The sequence below is a fragment of the Balaenoptera acutorostrata genome, chromosome 5 (assembly GCF_949987535.1).
Source record: "Balaenoptera acutorostrata chromosome 5, mBalAcu1.1, whole genome shotgun sequence".
Classification (NCBI taxonomy): domain Eukaryota; kingdom Metazoa; phylum Chordata; class Mammalia; order Artiodactyla; family Balaenopteridae; genus Balaenoptera; species Balaenoptera acutorostrata.
Genome location: NC_080068.1, coordinates 39,273,913 through 39,293,608, shown reverse-complemented (window position 1 = coordinate 39,293,608; position 19,696 = coordinate 39,273,913). Strand labels below are relative to the sequence as shown.

Genomic DNA, 19,696 nt, shown 5'->3' with positions numbered 1-19,696 from the left:
CCAAGATCAGCTCATTAACCCGATGAATGAACAGAATGCAATTTGATTGTTTGAAGATTTACTTCTCTGCTTTCTAGAAATTTTTAGATTTGAATACCTTAGCTCAAAGACTATCATTTGCATAATATAATTATGCTGTTATGTAGCTTCACATAGGACTTCCACATCAGCCTTTCTTGCTTTGTTTAGTTTTTCCTACTAAAAACACTGTGTGTATATGTGTGTTTTCTGTTTTTATTTTCTGTGTATCCTCTCCAAGTTTTCAACATGCTTCTCATGCTGTGATGTCTTTAACCAGAAAGGCTCCTAGTGTTTTTGTCAGTGCTGAATCACTGGGCAGCAGGAAGATTGGTGGTTTTAGAGTTAATCTTCACCATCACAGAAAAGAACTTTGTCTCTACTTATTCAGAAGTCAGATCAGCTAAGCCCTTCTTATAACATACATGTTGGCAAATGGAAGTATTACCAAGGTATTCATTTGCAGCAGAAACGAACAAAGCATAAGTTTCAGAATTCCCCCAGCTACTGCCATACCCCTTTCTAAGCTGTGGCTTCTGGAGCAGTGGTATGACTTTCAGGGTTTTGGGAAATGTCACTGATTTTATGATTCATGTAAATACCATGGGAATGAACAAGAGTAAATTTTTATAATAATTTATATACTTTAAGCCTTATCCACTTTACAGGATATCCTCTTCATACCCTCCCGTTTGAGCTCCTTTATAGTGTCACTATGACCTATAGTCCTTAGTAAATATAAGCATCAGTGCTGGGGGAATTCCAAGGAGTGTGCAAGAAAGTACGGCCACCTCTGTCTCTGTATCTCCAATGGGGAAATGCTTGCCTTGAGGGGCTTTCCTCAGGGACCTGTGAATTCTTGATAAGCACTGGCTACTGAGTGTCTGACAGTCCTCTCTGAGGTAGGGGCTTCTTGGTTCCCAGTGAGGCTCCCGTGCTCCTTATCACGTGGACAACATTAGCAAACGTCAGTATGAGGTAAATCTTAAAAGTCCAGCCCCTACAATCTAATCTCATCAGTAAAAGAAGAATGTAAAATGCTGTTACCTTAAAGGAACTGCAGCATGTCACTGGATGGAAAATTTCATCAGTACAGAGGAGACAAAGTGAGGGAGATACAGGTGCTGAAACATCTGACCGCAAACTGGGGCCTTTGCACCAGATGCCCAGCATTGCTAGTGTAACCGCCTATCCTGGTTTGCTCAGGATGGACTGGTTTATGACTGTTTCCCTGGAGTAATTAATCATTGAGAACCCTTGTACTCTCAGGAGTCCCAATTTGGTTGGTTATCTGCTGAATGTTGAAGTGTTTTTAATGGCTCAAATGCGTAAGTATTGTTTATCCAGAGAAGTGAAGCAACTTGGAGAAGAGGTGGCTCGTGTATATCCTGAACTCATAGAGAAGGCTGATCAGCAGCACTTGGTGGATCTCAGCTTTCCTGTGACAGAGGACATCACAGTGACTCAGCTCCATTTTGCTAAAGAACGATGCCATCATTTGAATGTCCTGTCAAGGCCTGCCTCTGGAGTAGGCCACTCAGCATGCAGGACACTCACTCGCAAGCCAGCTCCACATGCTCACTAACTCTGTTTTCCAAGTAGCAGTCTAGAACCAATAATAGTAACTTTCAGGGTGGGCATTTTCCATAAGGTCCTTGTTTCAGTTACTCTCAATTATTTAACACATCATATTTGGGCTTTCTTTACAGATCCTTTTTATTTTCCTTTGGCTCCACTCAGAATCTTGGGTTTGACTTTCATCACTAGCTGGAGGGTGTGGGTTATGGTTGAGGACCTATGGATATTTTGACCACACCAAAATGACCTCTGTTGCTTCCATTCTCTTGCTGCTGCCTTAGTAGGTTGTGGATGCAGATGTGTTCAAGGTGACTTTTGTAAATGGTTCTAATCATTGGTCATCTCTGCTGCTAAAAAAAGGGAGTAAATTCTTATTATTCAAATAGAATTTCTGGTTTGGCAGAACCTTTTAAAATTTCCCCACTAAGGACAGTTTCTTTCTACAGCAAAACAATGAGTTTTTTATTCCAAAATATAACTGCAGCTTTTGCTTGTTTGTCCACAGTAGTGCTTCTGAGTTTCCTTCCAAAACTCCTCAAACCTTTCTTTTTGTAATGTAAATAAACTCAGCATACAGGGAATTCATACAAAAGTGCCAAATTCGGTTTCCAGATTTTAACAAACAAACAAACAAAAAAGCTGTAAGGAGTTTAGTCCTGTGTTCTTCAATATGGTAGCCACATACAGCTATTTAAATTAAAATTAAGTATAATTAAAAATCCAGTTCTCAGTTGCACTAGCCACATTTTGGGTGCCCTCGTGTTACTATACTGGACAGCACAGATATAGAAGATTGCTACCAGTACAGAAAGTTCTACTGGATGGCGATGTCAAAGAGGAATAGGCAGAGCTTGTATAACAGTCCTTTTATTCTCTGGTGAAAATATAGTTGATCAACCTGAAGTGTGTCTTCAGTTCTGAGTCTGTGCCAGTGAGTCAGAGCTCTAGGAGACGCCCTTGTGTTAGTTTGAGGAAGAGCAATGAAACCTAAAAGTGGTCCCAGAACTCAGAACCCAAGGTCTAGGAGACTTGAAATTTTATGAACGTTAGGTCTACGTCTGCTTTGTTTTCCATTGTAATTCCAGGGCCTGGCTCATAGCAGACACTCAATAAACACTTCTGTGAGTGAATAAATGAAAGAACTCAGCAAAGACCAATTAAAGGGTCCTTAAGTACAAAGATGTGAGCATCTCTTGGGGTTTGGATCATTTTGAAGGTTCTCTAGGAATTATGAGAAGGAGCAGGTAAGTGTCATTGGAAGTGTCTTCCATGTAGAAGTCAGAAAAAAGAATTTAGCAAACAGTTTTCTGAGTGCTTCCTCCTTTTTCCTCTCTTCCTTCTTCTCCCGTCTCTCCTCCCTCCTCTTCGTCATCATCATCATTATCAAATAGTTAACCTTTTGGGGCATTTATTACATACGAGCCATTATGCTAAGTGCTTTTAATAGGTTTTCTAATTTAATCCTCCCAGTAACCCTATGAAGTAGTATTATTTTTATTCCTGCATCCAAGTTGAGGAAACTGAGGTACAGAGGATAAATACCTTGCTCAAAGTCTCCCAGCTGGTAAATGATGGAATACAGATAGAAATCTAGCCTGTCTGCCTCCAGAGCTTGCATTTTTAACCACTTGGAGAGGTACTGCATCTTCTTAAGCTGGCAACCCATTTGGATTTGAAATGTATTAGAAAAAGAAATAACTGTTGATTGAGGTGGAGCTTTGGGGGTGATGATCCAAGTGGGGAAAACAGGTCACAGGTTAGATGTAGTCCCACTTGTTTATTTATCTTTTGTTGCTTTGGTTTTTTACTAATAATAAAAGTTATTTTAACTTTGTCTACATTTATGGTTCTTTATCCTTTTTTCTAATAGTATGTAAATTTCTTTTATCTTTTTTTCTTTTCAGACTCAACAGAATTTATATTTTATTAATATTTCCTATCTTAGTGGTTAATTTTTGCTTGTAGCTTTGAAAATTCCCTACCTTCTTTTGTTGATTTTGATATTTTCTTTGCATTTGAAAAAATAAAAGAAACAACAAAAAAGTTAACAGTTTTTAAAAAATAGTAGCAATAATAAGTTACATATCGTATTGGAAAAATATTCCTTTCACAGTTATATATCCATGAATAGATTTAACAAGAAAGGCGCAGCTTCTCTGTGAAGAAGGATGTACAGTTTTATTGAGAGTTGAATAAATGGAAACTGAATTCACAGAAAAACTTAAAATCATGAAAATAGTAATTCTTCCAAAATGAATGTGCATTTTTAATTAAATTCCAGCCAGAGTCTTATGTTTTTAAAATGAAGGAAATTATTTCCACTTTTACGTGAAAGAATGAATGTATCATAATTCCAGAGAAAATCTTGGAAAAGGAAAATTATATTGTCTTACCAGCTGTTAAAATATACTTTTAAGATTATCTAATCAAAACAGCATGGTGTAAAGTCCAGAAAGAAATAACTAGTAGTATAGAAAAACATCCAGAAATAGACTAAAGTATATATGGAAATCTAATTTGTGATAAATGTATAATTTAAATTCAGGGGGAAAATGATGTTGGTGTAATTGGCCTCCATCTGGAATGAGATAAAGTTAAACACTACCTCACATCATATACATATATGGAAGTGGAATAAAGATCTAAATGCAAAAATTAAAATGATACAGTAATAGAAGAAAATTTAGGATTACATTTGTTTAATTTTTCTTAAAAGAGAAGAAAAGTCTAGATGTCATTTAAAAAAAGAGTTGGATAGTTTTTGACTAGCAAAATTAGGAATTTTTATGTGGGAAAATATGTGACAAAAAGTAAAAAAATAAAATTCTAGACTGAGAAAATATTTGCAAGACTGCATGTTAAAGTAGAAACTTGTACTTAATGTACTATGAGCTTCTATAAAAAATAAGAGAAACAGAAACGTGATAGAAAATAGGCAAAGCTTGCAATTAAGCAAGATACATATGATGGAATGCAGATGGCCAATACAAATGAATGAAATATAGGAAAAAGTTTCAATTTCTTTAATAAAAGAAATACAAGATAAAATTAAATTGAAATTATTATTAAAATTAAAAACAGACAATAAGCTCCATTGCTGGCCATGGTCTGGGTAAACAGATACTGTCTTACATTGCTTATGGGCGTGTGAATTGCTATAACCTTTTTGGAAGAAGCTATTGAAATATACGTATCTATCTGTGTAGATAGAACTGTATAAGTTTTTGTTTGTTTTGATTTCATGCAATTTCATGTGCAATTTTTCTGTTTTTTTTTTTGTTGTTGTTGTTATTTAATTATGTTCCCAGAAAAGAAATTCTTTCTCTTGTTGGGCTTGGGATACAGTTATTTTTCTTTTTCTGAGCTGTTAAGCAATTAGAAAATCTTTTTATATGGAAAATTTTGATACACATGATGATTTGTGTCATTAAACTTGAAAACAGACTTTATTTTGTTCACCAAGAAATGTTTCAGTAAGACTGTTTTTGACAAGATATCTCAAACCATCCAAATACAAAATCTCAAATAGCTTTAAAAGAATTGTGAATAAAAACAATGATAGCAAAAACAATAATAAGGTTCAATATAAAACTTTTTGTTGACATTTTGGGATTCTAGATATGGTTTATTTGTGATCACATGAAATTAAAGATGATTAGTTAATATTTAGGACATTATTTCTTCATTGTCTTTATTTCTTCATTGAAGCCAGGTGGCTTATATTTTATTTAGCAGAACATTTCAATATTATTTTTACTTTTGAATGCTTGTAGAACATTTATTTAAATTAACATTAAAGAATCCCTAAGGGAAGGAAAAATTAAAATACTAATATCGATACAAACTAATATAAAATATTATAAGATCAGAAATCTCTAGTCTTTTGGGGGCCATGTGTATCTGTTTAGTTGTCTACTTGACCTCGTATGAGATTTTGTCCCTTATTTTACTAACCTCTTCTCTTCATTGCAAAAAAACCCCCACAAATTCTCTATAGGTTTTATCTTAGTCGCCGAAGAAATAAAAAGGGTAGCAGAAAATGGGTGAGATGGAGTGGGAGGTAAAATCAGAATAGTTTCAATCAGTGAAAATCTTGAAAGTACTTTAGTGAGAGAACTATAAACAAAATAAAAATATGATAGTACATAATCCTATACAACTCTGATTACTCAATTTATTCATAACTATAATAAAAATGTAACCCTGTGTATAATTATTTAATGTATATTTAAAGTGTAAACATTGATATTAAAATTGAGAAGAGCAGTGTACTTTCCTATGATCTGAATAGTTCCGGAGCATTATAGGGTTATTTCAGTAAGCCCTGTAATAGTCTACCATCTTCCCGCATCTAACATTGGGTTCAGTGTACACCAGCAGATACTTTTTCGGTCATGCAGTTTAGCATTTATTGTGAATCTTAGACCTAAGGCCATGTCATGGCCTCCAGAATTATGCTGTGTCCCTTTGGGGAGGTAGGCACTCAGGTTGGTTGGAGTAACCCAACAATAAGAAGGAGCACTCAAGTTTCTAAAGGGTTTTTTTGTTATTTAAAAGTCAGTCTCCCTTGCTCTTTCGCTCCCCTACTCTTGATTTTAGAGGTTTCAAATAGTCTTTCTACACTGAAAGAGTGGTCCATAGACCAGCAGCAGTATCCCTGAGGAGATTATTAGAGCTTCAGGCTCTCAGGCCCCACTGCAGACCTACTGAATCGGAATCTGCATTTTAACAGGATCTCCAGGTGATTCACATGCACATCCAAGCTCGAGGAGCCTGCCATACGGGATAGGTTGACACTAGGCTGAAATTATTATCTACACTCCTGGAAGGACTGGTTAGTTTTCCAAACCCACTTACATTCCATAGCTCTTTGAAAGATCCCAATGCACCTCATATTCCTGTTGGAAGCTTCTAGCTTCTATATGCCTTGAGTAGAGAAGATTGTTCATATTATCATAACAGCGTGGGTCATGGGCAATATTATTTCCATTTATTGGTTACCTACTATTTGTTGGGCATGGTGCAGAATGTCTTGTCTATATTTTCTCATTTAATCCTCAACAACTCGACAAAAGAGGTTTTAGTAAGCCAATTTATAGAAAAGAATACTCGGGTTCAGGGAAGGGGTTGCTTGCAGAAGTTTAGATATGTTAGAGCTGAAATTCAAACCCAAGTTTGTCTCATCAAAGTCCATGCTCCGCACCTCCCCAACTTTTTAAAACAGTGCCAAGTTGCTGCTGTGCTGCCGTGTTCCATTTGCAGGAAGGAAGTGCATGCAATAGTCTCCTATTTGTCTGGAACAGAAAAGAAGCCTGTGTAAGAGATTGATATTTATGGTGGCTATGATTTCCCCTCTTTCTTGACACGTAAATGTTTAGTATAATATTCCTTAAGTTTGTAAGATCTTCGCATAATTTTGTGGATTTTTTTTCCTTGCAAATGTGAGGGAAGAGAATTCATAGTTTTGTTTAAATCAAATTCTCAAAAAAAGTCCACGACCCTCAAATTGTTAAGAATGATCACCCTACTCAGGCTGTATCCTGATGGAATTGGCTGTTGGAATTCCCACCTGTCTGCTGGCATTATCGACCTCCTCTCTACCTTTAGACTTTCCCTGCACCTGCCTCCTTAACCACTCCTTCTCAATCCTGGAAGGGCATCAGAATCACCTCTAGATCCTTTAAAAAATACATGTGTTCAGGCCCCTTCTCAGACCTTTTGAAGTATGATCTTTGGTAACGGAGCTCAGAAATCTGTATGTATAGGAAGTCCACAAATGATTCTGACCTCTACAGAGCTGTTAAGTCAGCACACTTTTCTTTAAAATCTTTGAAAAAAGAGGATACTTCATGCATGCCCTGGTATGGAGTAATCTCCTGGAGGGAGACCTGGGGTAGACTCAGCCCTCCCACAGGTGAGTCATCACCAGCTAGGTACTGAGGCAGCACAGAGACCAGACTCCATTTGGCCCTTCATTCATCTTTGAAGATTCTACTGTGTTGCCCACTGCTGCTGAGACTGGTATATGTTTAGCACTGCAAGTCTTTAGTTATGATATTGCAAAAAATAACATCTTGAAGATGTTTTGACAAATAAATTTGACTTTTGAGTTATTCCTGAGAGAGTTAAAAAGAAAGTTCCAAAGAGTTTCTGGGGAGAGATTGTTCAACTAAGCTTTTACATTGCTGATTTTGCTTTAGGTAGTTACTTGTGCTACTACTTTATCTGCTTATTAGCAAATTGAAGTTTTTCTTCTTCATTCATCCTTGTCTGCTAGAAATGCTTGTCATTTTCCACCCGTACAGGTTCTGATGACTTCACTTTACTCATCCTCTCAAATATTCATCTTTGAACTAAGATGAGCTCTTTATTCATGGGCATAAAGAGAGATGATTGGTAGAAATGGACTCGTGTTTTTCCATTACATTTCGTAATCATGTCTTAGTTCACTATGATGATCCACCATTTTCTCTGTTTCAGAGAACTATCAGAATTGTCAACTATCATGTATTGAGGGCTATGATTTGTATAGGACAAGTTTAGAAGCTTAAATACCAATAGTTTGTCAAAGGTCCTGTTTCAGTGGAATCATAGGATGTTTTAAGAGACCATCCAGTCCAACCTCTATACCGTATCTCTGAGATAGCTTTGTGCCTTCCAGGGGAATTAATGACTTCATTGCAGCCATTCTGTCTTCCAAGAGCTCTAGCTGAAAGAAGGTTTGTTCTTCAGCTGTATTAAATGCTCTCTCTCTCTGAACTTTCTAGTTTCAATTCTAGTTTTGTCCTTGGACTTTTGCAGAATCAATCAAATCCTTCCCCACATAACAACCTTAGGAAACTTAAACTTCAACCTTCAGAAACTTGACGCTGCTCCTAAATTTCTCTTCTCAAGCTACAAAATGAGTTCCTCATAAGCATTGTTTTCCAGAATAAACATACCAGTCACAACCAAATACGTTAGTGAGAGAGTTGGCAAAGACCTGAATCATAATCGCTTGTCTGAAACTGGGTCCTTTCCTGTTTCCTTTCCTCTCTTCTAGTGCCAGTTCATTTAATTCTGTTCTGTTCCTGGCCTCTTAGATAAATTTAACTTTACATTTTATTTTATTTGATAAGAATACTGGTGAAAGCAGAATCTTCTAAGAGAGTTATCTAAAATAACTAGAAATTAATATTTCTGAAGGATGCTTTAAGGTCCAAAAGCCACCTTTGGTAAATGAGTGCACAAAGGCATCCTGCCAAGCATTTGGGGAGATCCATAACTGTTGCAGTGCTTTAAAGCAATTCTGTGATTAGTATTACAGAAAGATAATCTATCATGAAACTACATCATTAAAATAATCTCTGCCTTATCTCATTTCTGTATTAAAAGTTCTCTGTGTTCACTTCAAGATGCTCTTAAATCAAAGATTTTTCTGAATCTAAAGGCTTTTGTAGGCAGTCTCTCCTCAGTAATTATAAAGTGTTTCATGTTACTAATTTTAATTTTAAAAACTTTTTAAAATTTATTTTATTTATTATTTTTGGCTGCATTGGGTCTTCGTTGCTGCGCACGGGCCTTCTCTAGTTGCGGCGGGCGGGGGCTACTCTTTGTTGTGGTGTGCGGGCTTCTCATTGCAGTGGCTTGTCTTGTTGCGGAGCACGGGCTCTAGGTGCGTGGGCTGCAGTAGTTGTGGCACATAGGCTCAGCAGTTGTGGTTTGTGGGCTCAGTAGTTGTGGCTCAGGGGCTCTATAGCGCAGGCTCAGTAGTTGTGGTGCACGGGCTTAGTTGCTCCGCGGCATGTGGGATCTTCCCAGACCAGGGCTCAAACCCGTGTCCCCTGAATTTAACACAGCTGTGCCACGAGGGAAGCCCCATGTTACTAATTTTAAATAACTGATTTCTGTGAGTGGGCACAGAAATTATATTGCCTTTTCCACTGTAAAGATAGCCTCATAGGTCAAGACTGTAGGAAGAACAGAGGAACTTTGAAAATGTGAAACTGCTGATAAATATTTTAGAAAAACTATTGACTAGGTTACATTTTTTTCATTGACTTATTATGGGCAGATTTAGAGCAAAGGGTGATATAATCCAGTGCATTAGTCCCTTCTGGGATAATTAACTCAACCAAAAAAATTTCCCACTTCTCTCTGTCTTTCCTTCCTCCTAGAATGAATGGATGATGGTGCAGTGCTTTGGAAAACAGCTCTATCTCAATATAAGAAAAAACCCAAACAAACCTCTTTTAATTCTTCCTGTATAAAATTAAACATAAAGAAAGACAGTAGAGTAGAAGCTAATCTGATTATATTTCTTATCATGTGTTTGAAAAGTCTTCAAATTTCCTAGACCTCAGATTCCCCTTCTGGAGAACTTATGAGGAAACTGGGAGCCATACATCCCAAATAACTGCTGTCCAGTGGTGTGCTGGAGTAGGCTTGTACTGGCTTAGGAGACCTATTTTTACTATTCAGTAAATTTGTGAGCTAATTGACCTCACATAGATAGCTTCAAATTGGCCATGGTGGGAGTATTTACACCATGGAAATTGGCATATGCTACAGATCAGAGCTGGTTGTTAAACATTTACCAGCTTCTCATTGTATCTGGCATACTCATGTGAAAACAAACATTTTAATTAAAAAAAATTGAACGTATTCATTAATATTAGAACTCTTACATTGTTTTAAGGACTTGTATGGCTAGAAATATCTTCTGGTCTTTTGTTTACCCTCTTTCTTCAAGTAGAATATTACTAGAAACATTCTGGATGTCATATGTAAGGAAACTTTAAAATTATGTGTAATGGCTAATACATAATATTTTCAAAAACAATTCTGTAATGCATCTCTACAGAATAATTCTGTAATGTATTCTATTTTGACTGCCCATTAAAAATCAGGTTTCCCTTTCAAGATGTCATTTAATTTAATTATTTAAAAATATTACTCTGAAGGAGGGAGTGAGGGGAGATAATGTAATCTTCTAATTCTGTAATTTCTTCTGCAGCTGTTTTTTATACTTTTGCCTTTCCTTGGTTTCTCTTTCTCCCTTCCTTCTTTATTTGCTCCTCATCTCTTCTGTAGAAGAGGAATCATTTTTTATAAGCATACCCATCCTCTTCCATTGTTTCTTTGGACCCTGAAGATTTGCATTTTTTTGAGGAACTTGCTTAGCATTTTAGGTTGCTAAGATGTGCTAAAACAGGAGCCAATTTATGACATATTTGTCCACGAGTCCTAGGAAACTTGCAGGGTTCATTCTGCAAGAATGATTTACAGGCTATAATATGTTAGAATGTCAAACACGTGGAAACCATTACCAGCACTAATGTCTTAATCCCAGTTTCACAACTGAGGGAGGAAGGTCATCGATTAAAAGGTCCATCTGTTCCAAAGGTGTGTCTGACTTGCTTGCCCAGTGTTTTGTGAATCAAGTCAGTTCAGTGATTGTGCTGCTTGTGTAACTGCTTATCAGTTTCTCAAAATCATTGGTTATGAGCGCATTTTACCATGATATCTTTGAGAAATGGGGTTTTGTTTTTGGATGCTATAGTTGTTCAGCAATGTGTTTAGTATATTACTTGTGCCTGGAACATATATTTTGAAATTGTCCCTAGCTCTAAGAATTATGTAATCAGTGAGTTAAGTATATACACTTCGAATGAGTTAGTGAACTTATATTTTGGCAATAATTTGATGTTGGAGGATTCATCTCAGTGTGAGTTTCATCTCTATTTACAGGATGAAAGAAGAAGGGTTCTGTTACTATGATCAAGTTCTTTCTTAAAATACCCTTAATCTACTTATATTTTCTAAATAATGACGCTACACCTCTTAGATAGAACTTCACAATTTACCACCCACTTTCACATTTATCTCATTTTCCATTAGATATTTTCCCTCTGCAGTTTTCTTCCCATATAAGGTCATTGAATAATTGACTCTGAGATTTGAAAGGGACCTTAAATTTATCTGATCAATTACTCTACCCAATAGTCAGCCTGTCTGTTAGCTATTTCGAGGAGGAGAAAATATTAGAGAGACTAATTGGGTCAAATAAGGAGGTGAAAGTAAATTTTGCTTTTTGTGGGAAAGGCAGACAGTATTTTTTTACTTTTGCCCCTTTATTTGATCATTTTTTTCAGGATCAGCCTATTGAGTATGGATTCTGCTTCAGAGTCTCTCTGGTCACCTTGAGACCATTAATTCTCCCATTTGGGGGCTTTGCCAGTCTGCTGTCAGCTGCAGACTTGCCTCAAATGCTGAGCCTAAGGGTGTGGGGTTCTGGGGTGTAAAATACTTATGTTTTATTTTTAAAGCAATAGAAATTCCTTTCCTTCCTTCCTTCCTCCCTCCCTCCCTCCCTCCCTTCCTTCCTTCCTTCCTCCCTCCCTTCTTCCCCCTCCCCATCTCCCTCCTTACTGATTTATTTATTTCAAATCACATCAATATACAACTGGGGCAAATTAAGAGTTACAACAAGTATGGAATTTAAAATTATTTGCTTGCTCCAGGTGGGGATTTATTATTTCTGACTTCAATAAAAGTTTGGATCTTATGTTAAAAAAATCTTGTAAGTTATCCTTATCTTGTTCTGATGAAAATACAGATCCACTCAGGTACATTAATTGTTCTACGACACAGATGAGAAAGATAGAAACACAGCCCAGCCAGGCTGAATGTGGTTTGTGAGTTGATTGTCTTTTAATGCTAGCTTGATTGATGACTATGTACCATGTGAAGTGACTGGAAAACTGATAGTTACACAAAACTGGAAAAATTGGTGCAACAGGGAAACTGTACTTCCTGAGCCAATGTGATGCAGGCTGTGCAAGTGTGATTCCTCAGGAACAGGGTAACTACTTCGTAAAAAGATAGTGAGGAAAGTAAGATGAAGGTAAAAACAACTGTCCCCCAGTGTACTGGGAAGAGTGCCTGCTGCCTTTTCCTCCCGTTGCCAGGAGAGAGATGAGCCAGTGCCAGGGTACACATGCGTCACCAGTTATAAACACAAGGAATGACGTCTCGGTTAAACCTGGCATCTGGTCCACACAGACACTATAAACAGGAATGCATATGTCATCCTGTTGTAAACTCTATCTTTATAGCCACAGAAAAGAAAATTAAGTGCTCAGGAAAAGCTGTCACCCCTTTGTTAAACAAATTGAAAGTAAATTGACACCGAGAGGCTTATTCCAAAATCTTCCATTTTATCTCTATTTCTGGATTAAAGATTATGAAGGCAAAGTCTTTTCAGAACCCTTTGTTTAGACCTTACAACAAAAACAGCCTTAGGGAACTGCTTGCCTGGAGAGCTTTATGGTTCTCTGTGACCATGGAGATTAATCTTTTTGGGAAATCAGCTATCCACAGCACTGCTGCCTTCCTCCCCGAAGAAGAATTTCCATTCCTGTCTGAGAATGCGGGATGGGGCAACAAGCATTGAGGACTCGGGGCGCAGCCTCCCTGACACTGCCTCAGGCCCCCTTCAGTTATTCAGTTATTTCCTTCACTGTTCCAGAAAGGAACATCTCAAGGGTAAGCTCTACTCTCAGCCATGCTGCTGGGAGCAGCGGATTTAGAAAAAGACCATTCCTCTATTCATTTAGTCATGAATTTATTTAACTGATATATCTGTGCTCTCACTGTGTCTCAGACTGTATGCCAGGCATGGGTGATGCACGCGTGAGCTGACATAGATACCATCCCACTACGTACAGTGTGGGATGGGGATTAAACACATAATCACACTGACTAATGTACATTTTCCAACTGAGGTATTAAAAATAACAAAGGAACTGGACTTGGATGAAAGATACTCTAAGGAAACCAGAGTTATCCATGATCAGAGGGATGAGAGGGCAAAATGTATGTGAGGAGCAGACAGCATCACAGAAGAGCCCTGTGCTGAAGGAGGTGTGGCTGGAAGACGGGAGAGGAGATGGTGCCTCAGGAGATGAGAGGTCCTCAGGCCAGGCCCCTTGGGGGTTAGAGATCCTACTGTTCTTGTGAAAGTAAGGTTCTTGTCTCCTCGCAGAAAGAATTCAGAAAGGAGACAGGGAGGCTAAGAAAGTAAAGTGAGAGTTTATTTCAGCAAGAATACGCTCTCAGAGGGAGAGTGGGCAGACAGGTGAGCAGCCCTGGGTTTCTTTGGCAAGCCGGTTATGAGGGCCATCCAAATGAAGGGGTGGGATTTCACTGGGGAAGGACAGGTTTGGGGGTCGTATTCCCTGATTTTCATCCCAGCTCCACCTTCCCGAGGGGAGGAGGGATTTCTGTCCTTATTTAGCTTTGATTGAAAGTGTCTTAGCTTTGGTGCATGATGGGAATTTCTTATCTGCAAGGCTAATTTTATTGTAAGGAGAGCATAATGAGCAACAGGTTACATGCAGACACTGGAGATTCCTGCCTTTTCCCACCTTTCTTTGTCTGTCTCCAGGACACTTATCACCCCAAAATGTGTGGTTTCCTTTCAGTCTGGAAGTTCCTGCTTTTCTTTATCTGCCCGTGAACCCCCACTGTTTACAAGAGGCGTGGTTTCCTGCCACCTGGCCCCTGCCCCCCTTTCTCTGCTCACACCTAGCTACCTGCCTGCTCTAACACTATGGAGAACTTTGGTGTTTATGGTGAAGGCCAGTGGGAAGTTAGCTGATGGATTTTCAGGTAGAGGGAACTGGATGAGGACTGTATTTTGAAAAGATAGCTCTGGCTTTGGGAGGAAAAAGGGCCAGAGAGAGGCCAGAGAGGTGGTGGTAACATTTCATTTTGGAGCCTTGAAGCTGGTTGGTTTTGGATCCAAAATTCCTGCATGGTTGCCTCCCTCCTAAACACTGTTCGCATGTCAGTGCCCTCCTCCAGACCCTGCGTTCCTTGAGTTCAGGAATGCTGCCTTACTTGCTTTGGGGGTCCCTGTAGTGTCTGACACTGGGCTTTGCATACATTCAGCAAAGGCTATATTTAAACTGTGCCTCTTCCCCAACTCCCAAGACATGTCAGTCGCCTTAAAAGATCACAGCCCTTCTGTATTCTGGTGACAGTATTATCTAGCGATCTAATTTATTCCTGAAGACAGAGGAAGTGTATAAAAATATACTTTCCTTTTCTTTTGCTAACTCATATATGCCTTGCACTTTATTTCCATATGTTAATATCTTCTATGAAATGACCTTTAGAGTCTATCTTTATGTCAACCTAAAGCATTGCTAGTGTCATTACTACCTCCTTACAAATATAATAGACATATTGGGGAGATTGGTTCCTGAGACTTCCTACAGAGCAGGAAGCAAAACCTCATTGGAAATTTTCTGACTCTGGAAACATAAATAAATAAAGCAGTGATATGGAGTGGTGCGGCCTGTGGCAGACTGGAAAAAGCACGCTCTATCCCAAGCATTCAAATTCAAACACAAGATAGGCTCTGATAGCCAAACAAAACACTGGGATGCTAAGTTTAGCTAAGTGACTATGAGTTTGCCATTTCTCCTTCAAGTGATTAAAGAATTTTAGTTTTTTAATCCAGAGGAATAATAGAAAATTTCAATGTGCTCACGTACTCATTATGAGTTGTGGGCCAAGCTCTTCTGAGTGACCAAAACTCCAAAGTTGTGTTGGGGTAAAGCGGCAGGACCAGAAAGCCTCCAACACTGCAATCTTCTCTAATAACTTCGGGAGGCAGGCTTCTGAGAACCCGCTGGCTTCCTGGTCTCTTGTTTTCTTCCGTAGTGGACTGGTGCAGTTTCCCCTGTGCCTCAATCCCACTAACACACACACTGAGGGGGTGAGTTTGACAGAAAGGAGGAAGATTATTATGACTTGAAATCAGAAGCAAAGAAAACATCTCTTCCCACATGCATACCTTCGGCGCGTGTCCCTGGAGGTGGTTTAAGTGAGGCTTTCTTTCCCTCCAAGTGAAAAATGAGGGACATATAAATACAGCCCTGACCCTGCTCCCACCTGATCCTTAGATTAAGATTAGCTTCAGCCCAGGCCGAGAGGTCACCCAGGACATGGTTTCTGCAGCTGGCGGTCACTCAAATCACACACCCAGGAATCTCATGCAAAGAATATTTAGATAACATATTTCTAAGAGAAGGATAATTCCAACTTCTTTTGTTTAACCAGGGGTGAGCAGTCCTAGTGATTTTGTAAATGGGAGGATCTTGTTCACTGCAGAAATTGGGCCTGTTGGATGGATGAAGCAGAAAGGAGCAGAACAATAGGATTAATTAAGATTATTTTGGATTTCGGTGGCCGGGCGCGGAGGTGATTCCACACTCAGGGGAGCGCGGCGGCGGGGGTGGTGTTGGCAGCGTTCGTGTGCTCGGGTGTGAATCGCCGAGGGAGGAGGCTGTGGAGGAAAAGGTGGCGGGGGTCGTAGCGGTGGCGGAGGAGGCGGGTATGAATCAGCTGCGGGCGGAGACATGGCCAACATCGCGGTGCAAAAATCAAATTAAAGTAGATCTTGTAGATGAGAACTTTACAGAATTAAGAGGAGAAATAGGACCTCCAGACACACCATATGAAGGAGGAAGATATCAACTAGAGATTAAAATACCAGCAACATATCCATTTAATCCCCCTAAGGGCCGGTTTATCACTAAAATATGGCATCCTTATATTAGTTCCGTCACAGGGGCTATTTGTTTGGATATCCTGAAAGATCAATGGGCAGCAGCAATGACTCTCCGCACGGTATTATTGTCATTGCAAGCACTACTGGCAGCTGCAGAGCCAGATGATCCACAAGATGCAGTAGTAGCAAATCAGTACAAACAAAATCCCGAAATGTTCAAACAGACAGCTCGACTTCGGGCACATGTGTATGCTGGAGCACCAGTTTCTAGTCCAGAATACACCAAAAAAATAGAAAACCTGTGTGCTATGGGCTTTGATAGGAATGCAGTAATAGTGGCCTTGTCTTCAAAATCTTGGGATGTAGAGACTGCAACAGAATTGCTTCTGAGACATAGAGCTGCTGGTATAGTCAAGCTTGCTCCTGCTTGAGGAGCATAAACATCTGCTATTTTTAGGATTCTGCGTAGATTTCTTCTAAACTGGCATTCTTGCCTAATGATGTTATCTAGGCGCCATTGGAGACTGAAAAAAATCTCTGCTCTGTAAATAAAGCTAACTAAACGTCTCTGTAAATTAAAAAAAAAAGATTATTTTGCTGCCATGCTCTGCAATTTTATTACTCCTCCTAAAATGCAATGGAATAGGCAGCATGATTTATGTTTGAATTCTGGGGCCTTGAGCAAAATTTATCCTCTTTGGCTGCATTTCTACAATAATGATAATAAAACTATCTGTCTTCTGTATTTTAGTGGGCTGTTATAAAGAGAAAACTAGATTATGTGTGGTTAAAGCACCTTACAATGACAAGACAATGTGATGTAATAATATTAAAAAAATAATAGCGAACACATAGCACTTGTTTTTTTGCCAGGCACTGTTCTAAGCACTGACACTCATTATTTAACTTTGTAATAACCTTATGAGGTAGAATCTAGGATCTCATTTATAAACGGGGAAACAGAGCCGCAGAGAGCTGAAGTAACTTCTTGAGGCCAGCCAGTAAGAATTGGTGCCAGGATTTGAAACCACCCAGTCTGGCTCTAGAAGTTAATGCTTTTAGTCACTATGGTTTAAAAAAGAATTTTAAAAAAAGTAGATTTTTAACTAAATCAGAAGACCAGCATTTGAATCCCGGGTTCATTGGCTGTGTAACTGAAGTCAGGCCTCTCAAGCAGTCAGAACTTTAGTTTGCTCACCTTAAAATAGAGATGGGTAATAATACCTATTTTTAGCTGTTTGGTGGGGACTAAATAAGAAAACATGAAAGTTCACTGTTTAATGGTAGGACGCACAAGATGTACCATTATTAGTTATTGGGGGGGGTGTGTGTATATTTGTCTGCTCGGGCTGCCATAACAAAATACCACAACAGACACTTATTTTCTCACAGTTCTGGAAGCTGGAAGTCCAAGGTCAAGGCACCTGCAGTGTTAGTTTCTGATGAGGCCTCTTCCTGACTTGCAGGCGGCTGCCTGCCTGAGGAGTCCTCACATGGCCTTTTATTAATGCATGTGGAGAGAGAATCTTTGGTGTCTCTTCCTCTTCTTATAAGGACAACAATCCTTCTGGATTATGACCTCATTTAACCTTAATTACCTCCTTAAAGGTCTTATCTCCAAATACAGTCACATTGGAACTTAGGGCTTCAACCTATGATTTTGGGGGGCACAATTCACTGCATAACAAGTGGGCAGCTGGGGAGAGAGAACTAGAAGGACAGAAGGGGCATTTGGAGTATTTTATTTTTAGGGCAGATTTCTTAGGCGTCAACTGTGGAGGGCAAAGAAGTTATCAGCTGTGTGTAATAAATTAGTAACTATACAATATTTTTTACACTGTATGTCATTTGCCTTCTCTTTGGTGCGATAGAAAAAGTCTCCATACTTTCTATTTTTGTGCTTTTAGGTGAGCCTGAATTTAAATACATTGGGAATATGCATGGCAATGAGGCTGTTGGACGGGAACTGCTGGTTTTCCTGGCCCAGCACCTGTGCAACGAATACCAAAAGGGGAATGAGACAATCGTCCAGCTGATCCACAACACCCGGATCCACATCATGCCCTCCCTCAACCCTGATGGCTTTGAGAAGGCAGCATCTCAGGTGGGTGTGGGCCAGCTCACAACAGGGCATGCTTGCTTTTTTTTTTATGGTTTGTACATATATGCTCATATATAAGGAATATACGCTCACATGAAGCTTACAGATAGTGCAGGGGCAGGTATAAATGATATGGTGTTTAATTTGCTGGTAAGGAAAAAGTGCAGAGGTAAGGGATGTGGGCGAGGGTTTCTTTAGCAGAGATTGAGAATGAGAAATCTTGTTAGTATTAAATTAATGTTTTGTTTTCGTTGTTAAATGAATCATATTTATTCATTCATGTGTGTGACTAGGTAAATTTCTCCCTAAAAATCTAGAAGTTTGAAAACTACTGCCATGTATTGAAGAGTGAGGCCATTGCTGTCTCTGAATGAGGCGATATCATAGCGCCCTCTACTGGAATCAAGGAATGAGGATTTTTGGCCAATGTTTCACTGATGTTTGTTTAATCCTTATCTATATGTGATGTGTAAAGTAAAAAACAAACAAACAAACAAAAACAAAACCCTCCTACCTATAAATCAAAATTAATTTAATACATTTTAACTGTTAGAGAAGCTGGGAAGTAATTATGTTTTCACAGTTAAGTGTGCTCCCTGTTTTGTTTAGACAGGGGTGGAGGACATTTTATTTTCTAGTTTGAAATAATTTTCTTATTTTACGGGAACATATTAAAGCATATATTTAGTATGTTAATCTATAGTTAAGAAGTTGTTTTGTACCTTAAAAATAAAAAATCAAGTGACCTGATTGACCTTGTAAGAAACCCAGACAGTGAATTTCTGTAAGTATAATATTGATATAATTTCTAAAGTTATGAGAGAAAAATTCTAGTAACATAGAGAATTAAATTATTGACTATTTTAAGGTGATATTCAGAACTGTAAGACAGGATAGACAAAAAACTGTCATTGCTATTTTCTGTCTTACAGGTTTTGATTCCTCACAGTCTAAGGTATCTGAGTTTACATGACTTTAAGAATACGGGCATTATCTCTATATTAGCGATCTAGTATAATTTAATAGTAAAACAAGAAAATCTACATTATGGAATATAACGGAATATTCTGGAAATTTATTAAATTTCCAGATTATATCATTAGTGAAATGAAAGGTTTAAAATTGAACAGAAATTTTTCAGCTTACAAAGTTGAAGCAGAAGTTCTAGAGCTCATATTTTTTCATGAAGACTGTAAGAGAGAGGTATATTATTAATATGTAAACAATTCATGTTAAACTCATTTTAAGCATCTAACCTTCTTTAGTAATTTATTCTTTTGAATATTTAAAAGTAGTTGCTGTGGTTTTTGGAGGCAGTGAGTATTTTACTTAAACCAAGTACTGAGTGGCATGCTGTGAGACATGCCATCTACTACTAGCTGACACACATGGACTTTTTTTGCAGTTTGATGTTGAATATCTTTTAAATATAATTATTA

At 38.4% G+C, this 19,696-nt stretch overlaps 2 protein-coding genes across 2 annotated transcripts in view; both read left to right on the top strand.

Annotated features, from left to right (window-relative positions):
* CPE (carboxypeptidase E) overlaps window positions 1–19,696 on the top strand; it is a 109,943-nt gene that overhangs the window by 63,968 nt on the left and 26,279 nt on the right. The window contains exon 2 of the mRNA XM_057547375.1: window positions 18,064–18,260. Coding sequence (XP_057403358.1) covers window positions 18,064–18,260 — 197 coding nt within the window. The remainder of the gene's footprint in view (window positions 1–18,063; window positions 18,261–19,696) is intronic.
* LOC114237001 (ubiquitin-conjugating enzyme E2 K-like) lies at window positions 15,982–16,587 on the top strand. Its single transcript, XM_057547121.1, has one exon. The coding sequence runs from the start codon at window positions 15,982–15,984 to the stop codon at window positions 16,585–16,587; it is 606 nt and encodes a 201-aa protein (XP_057403104.1).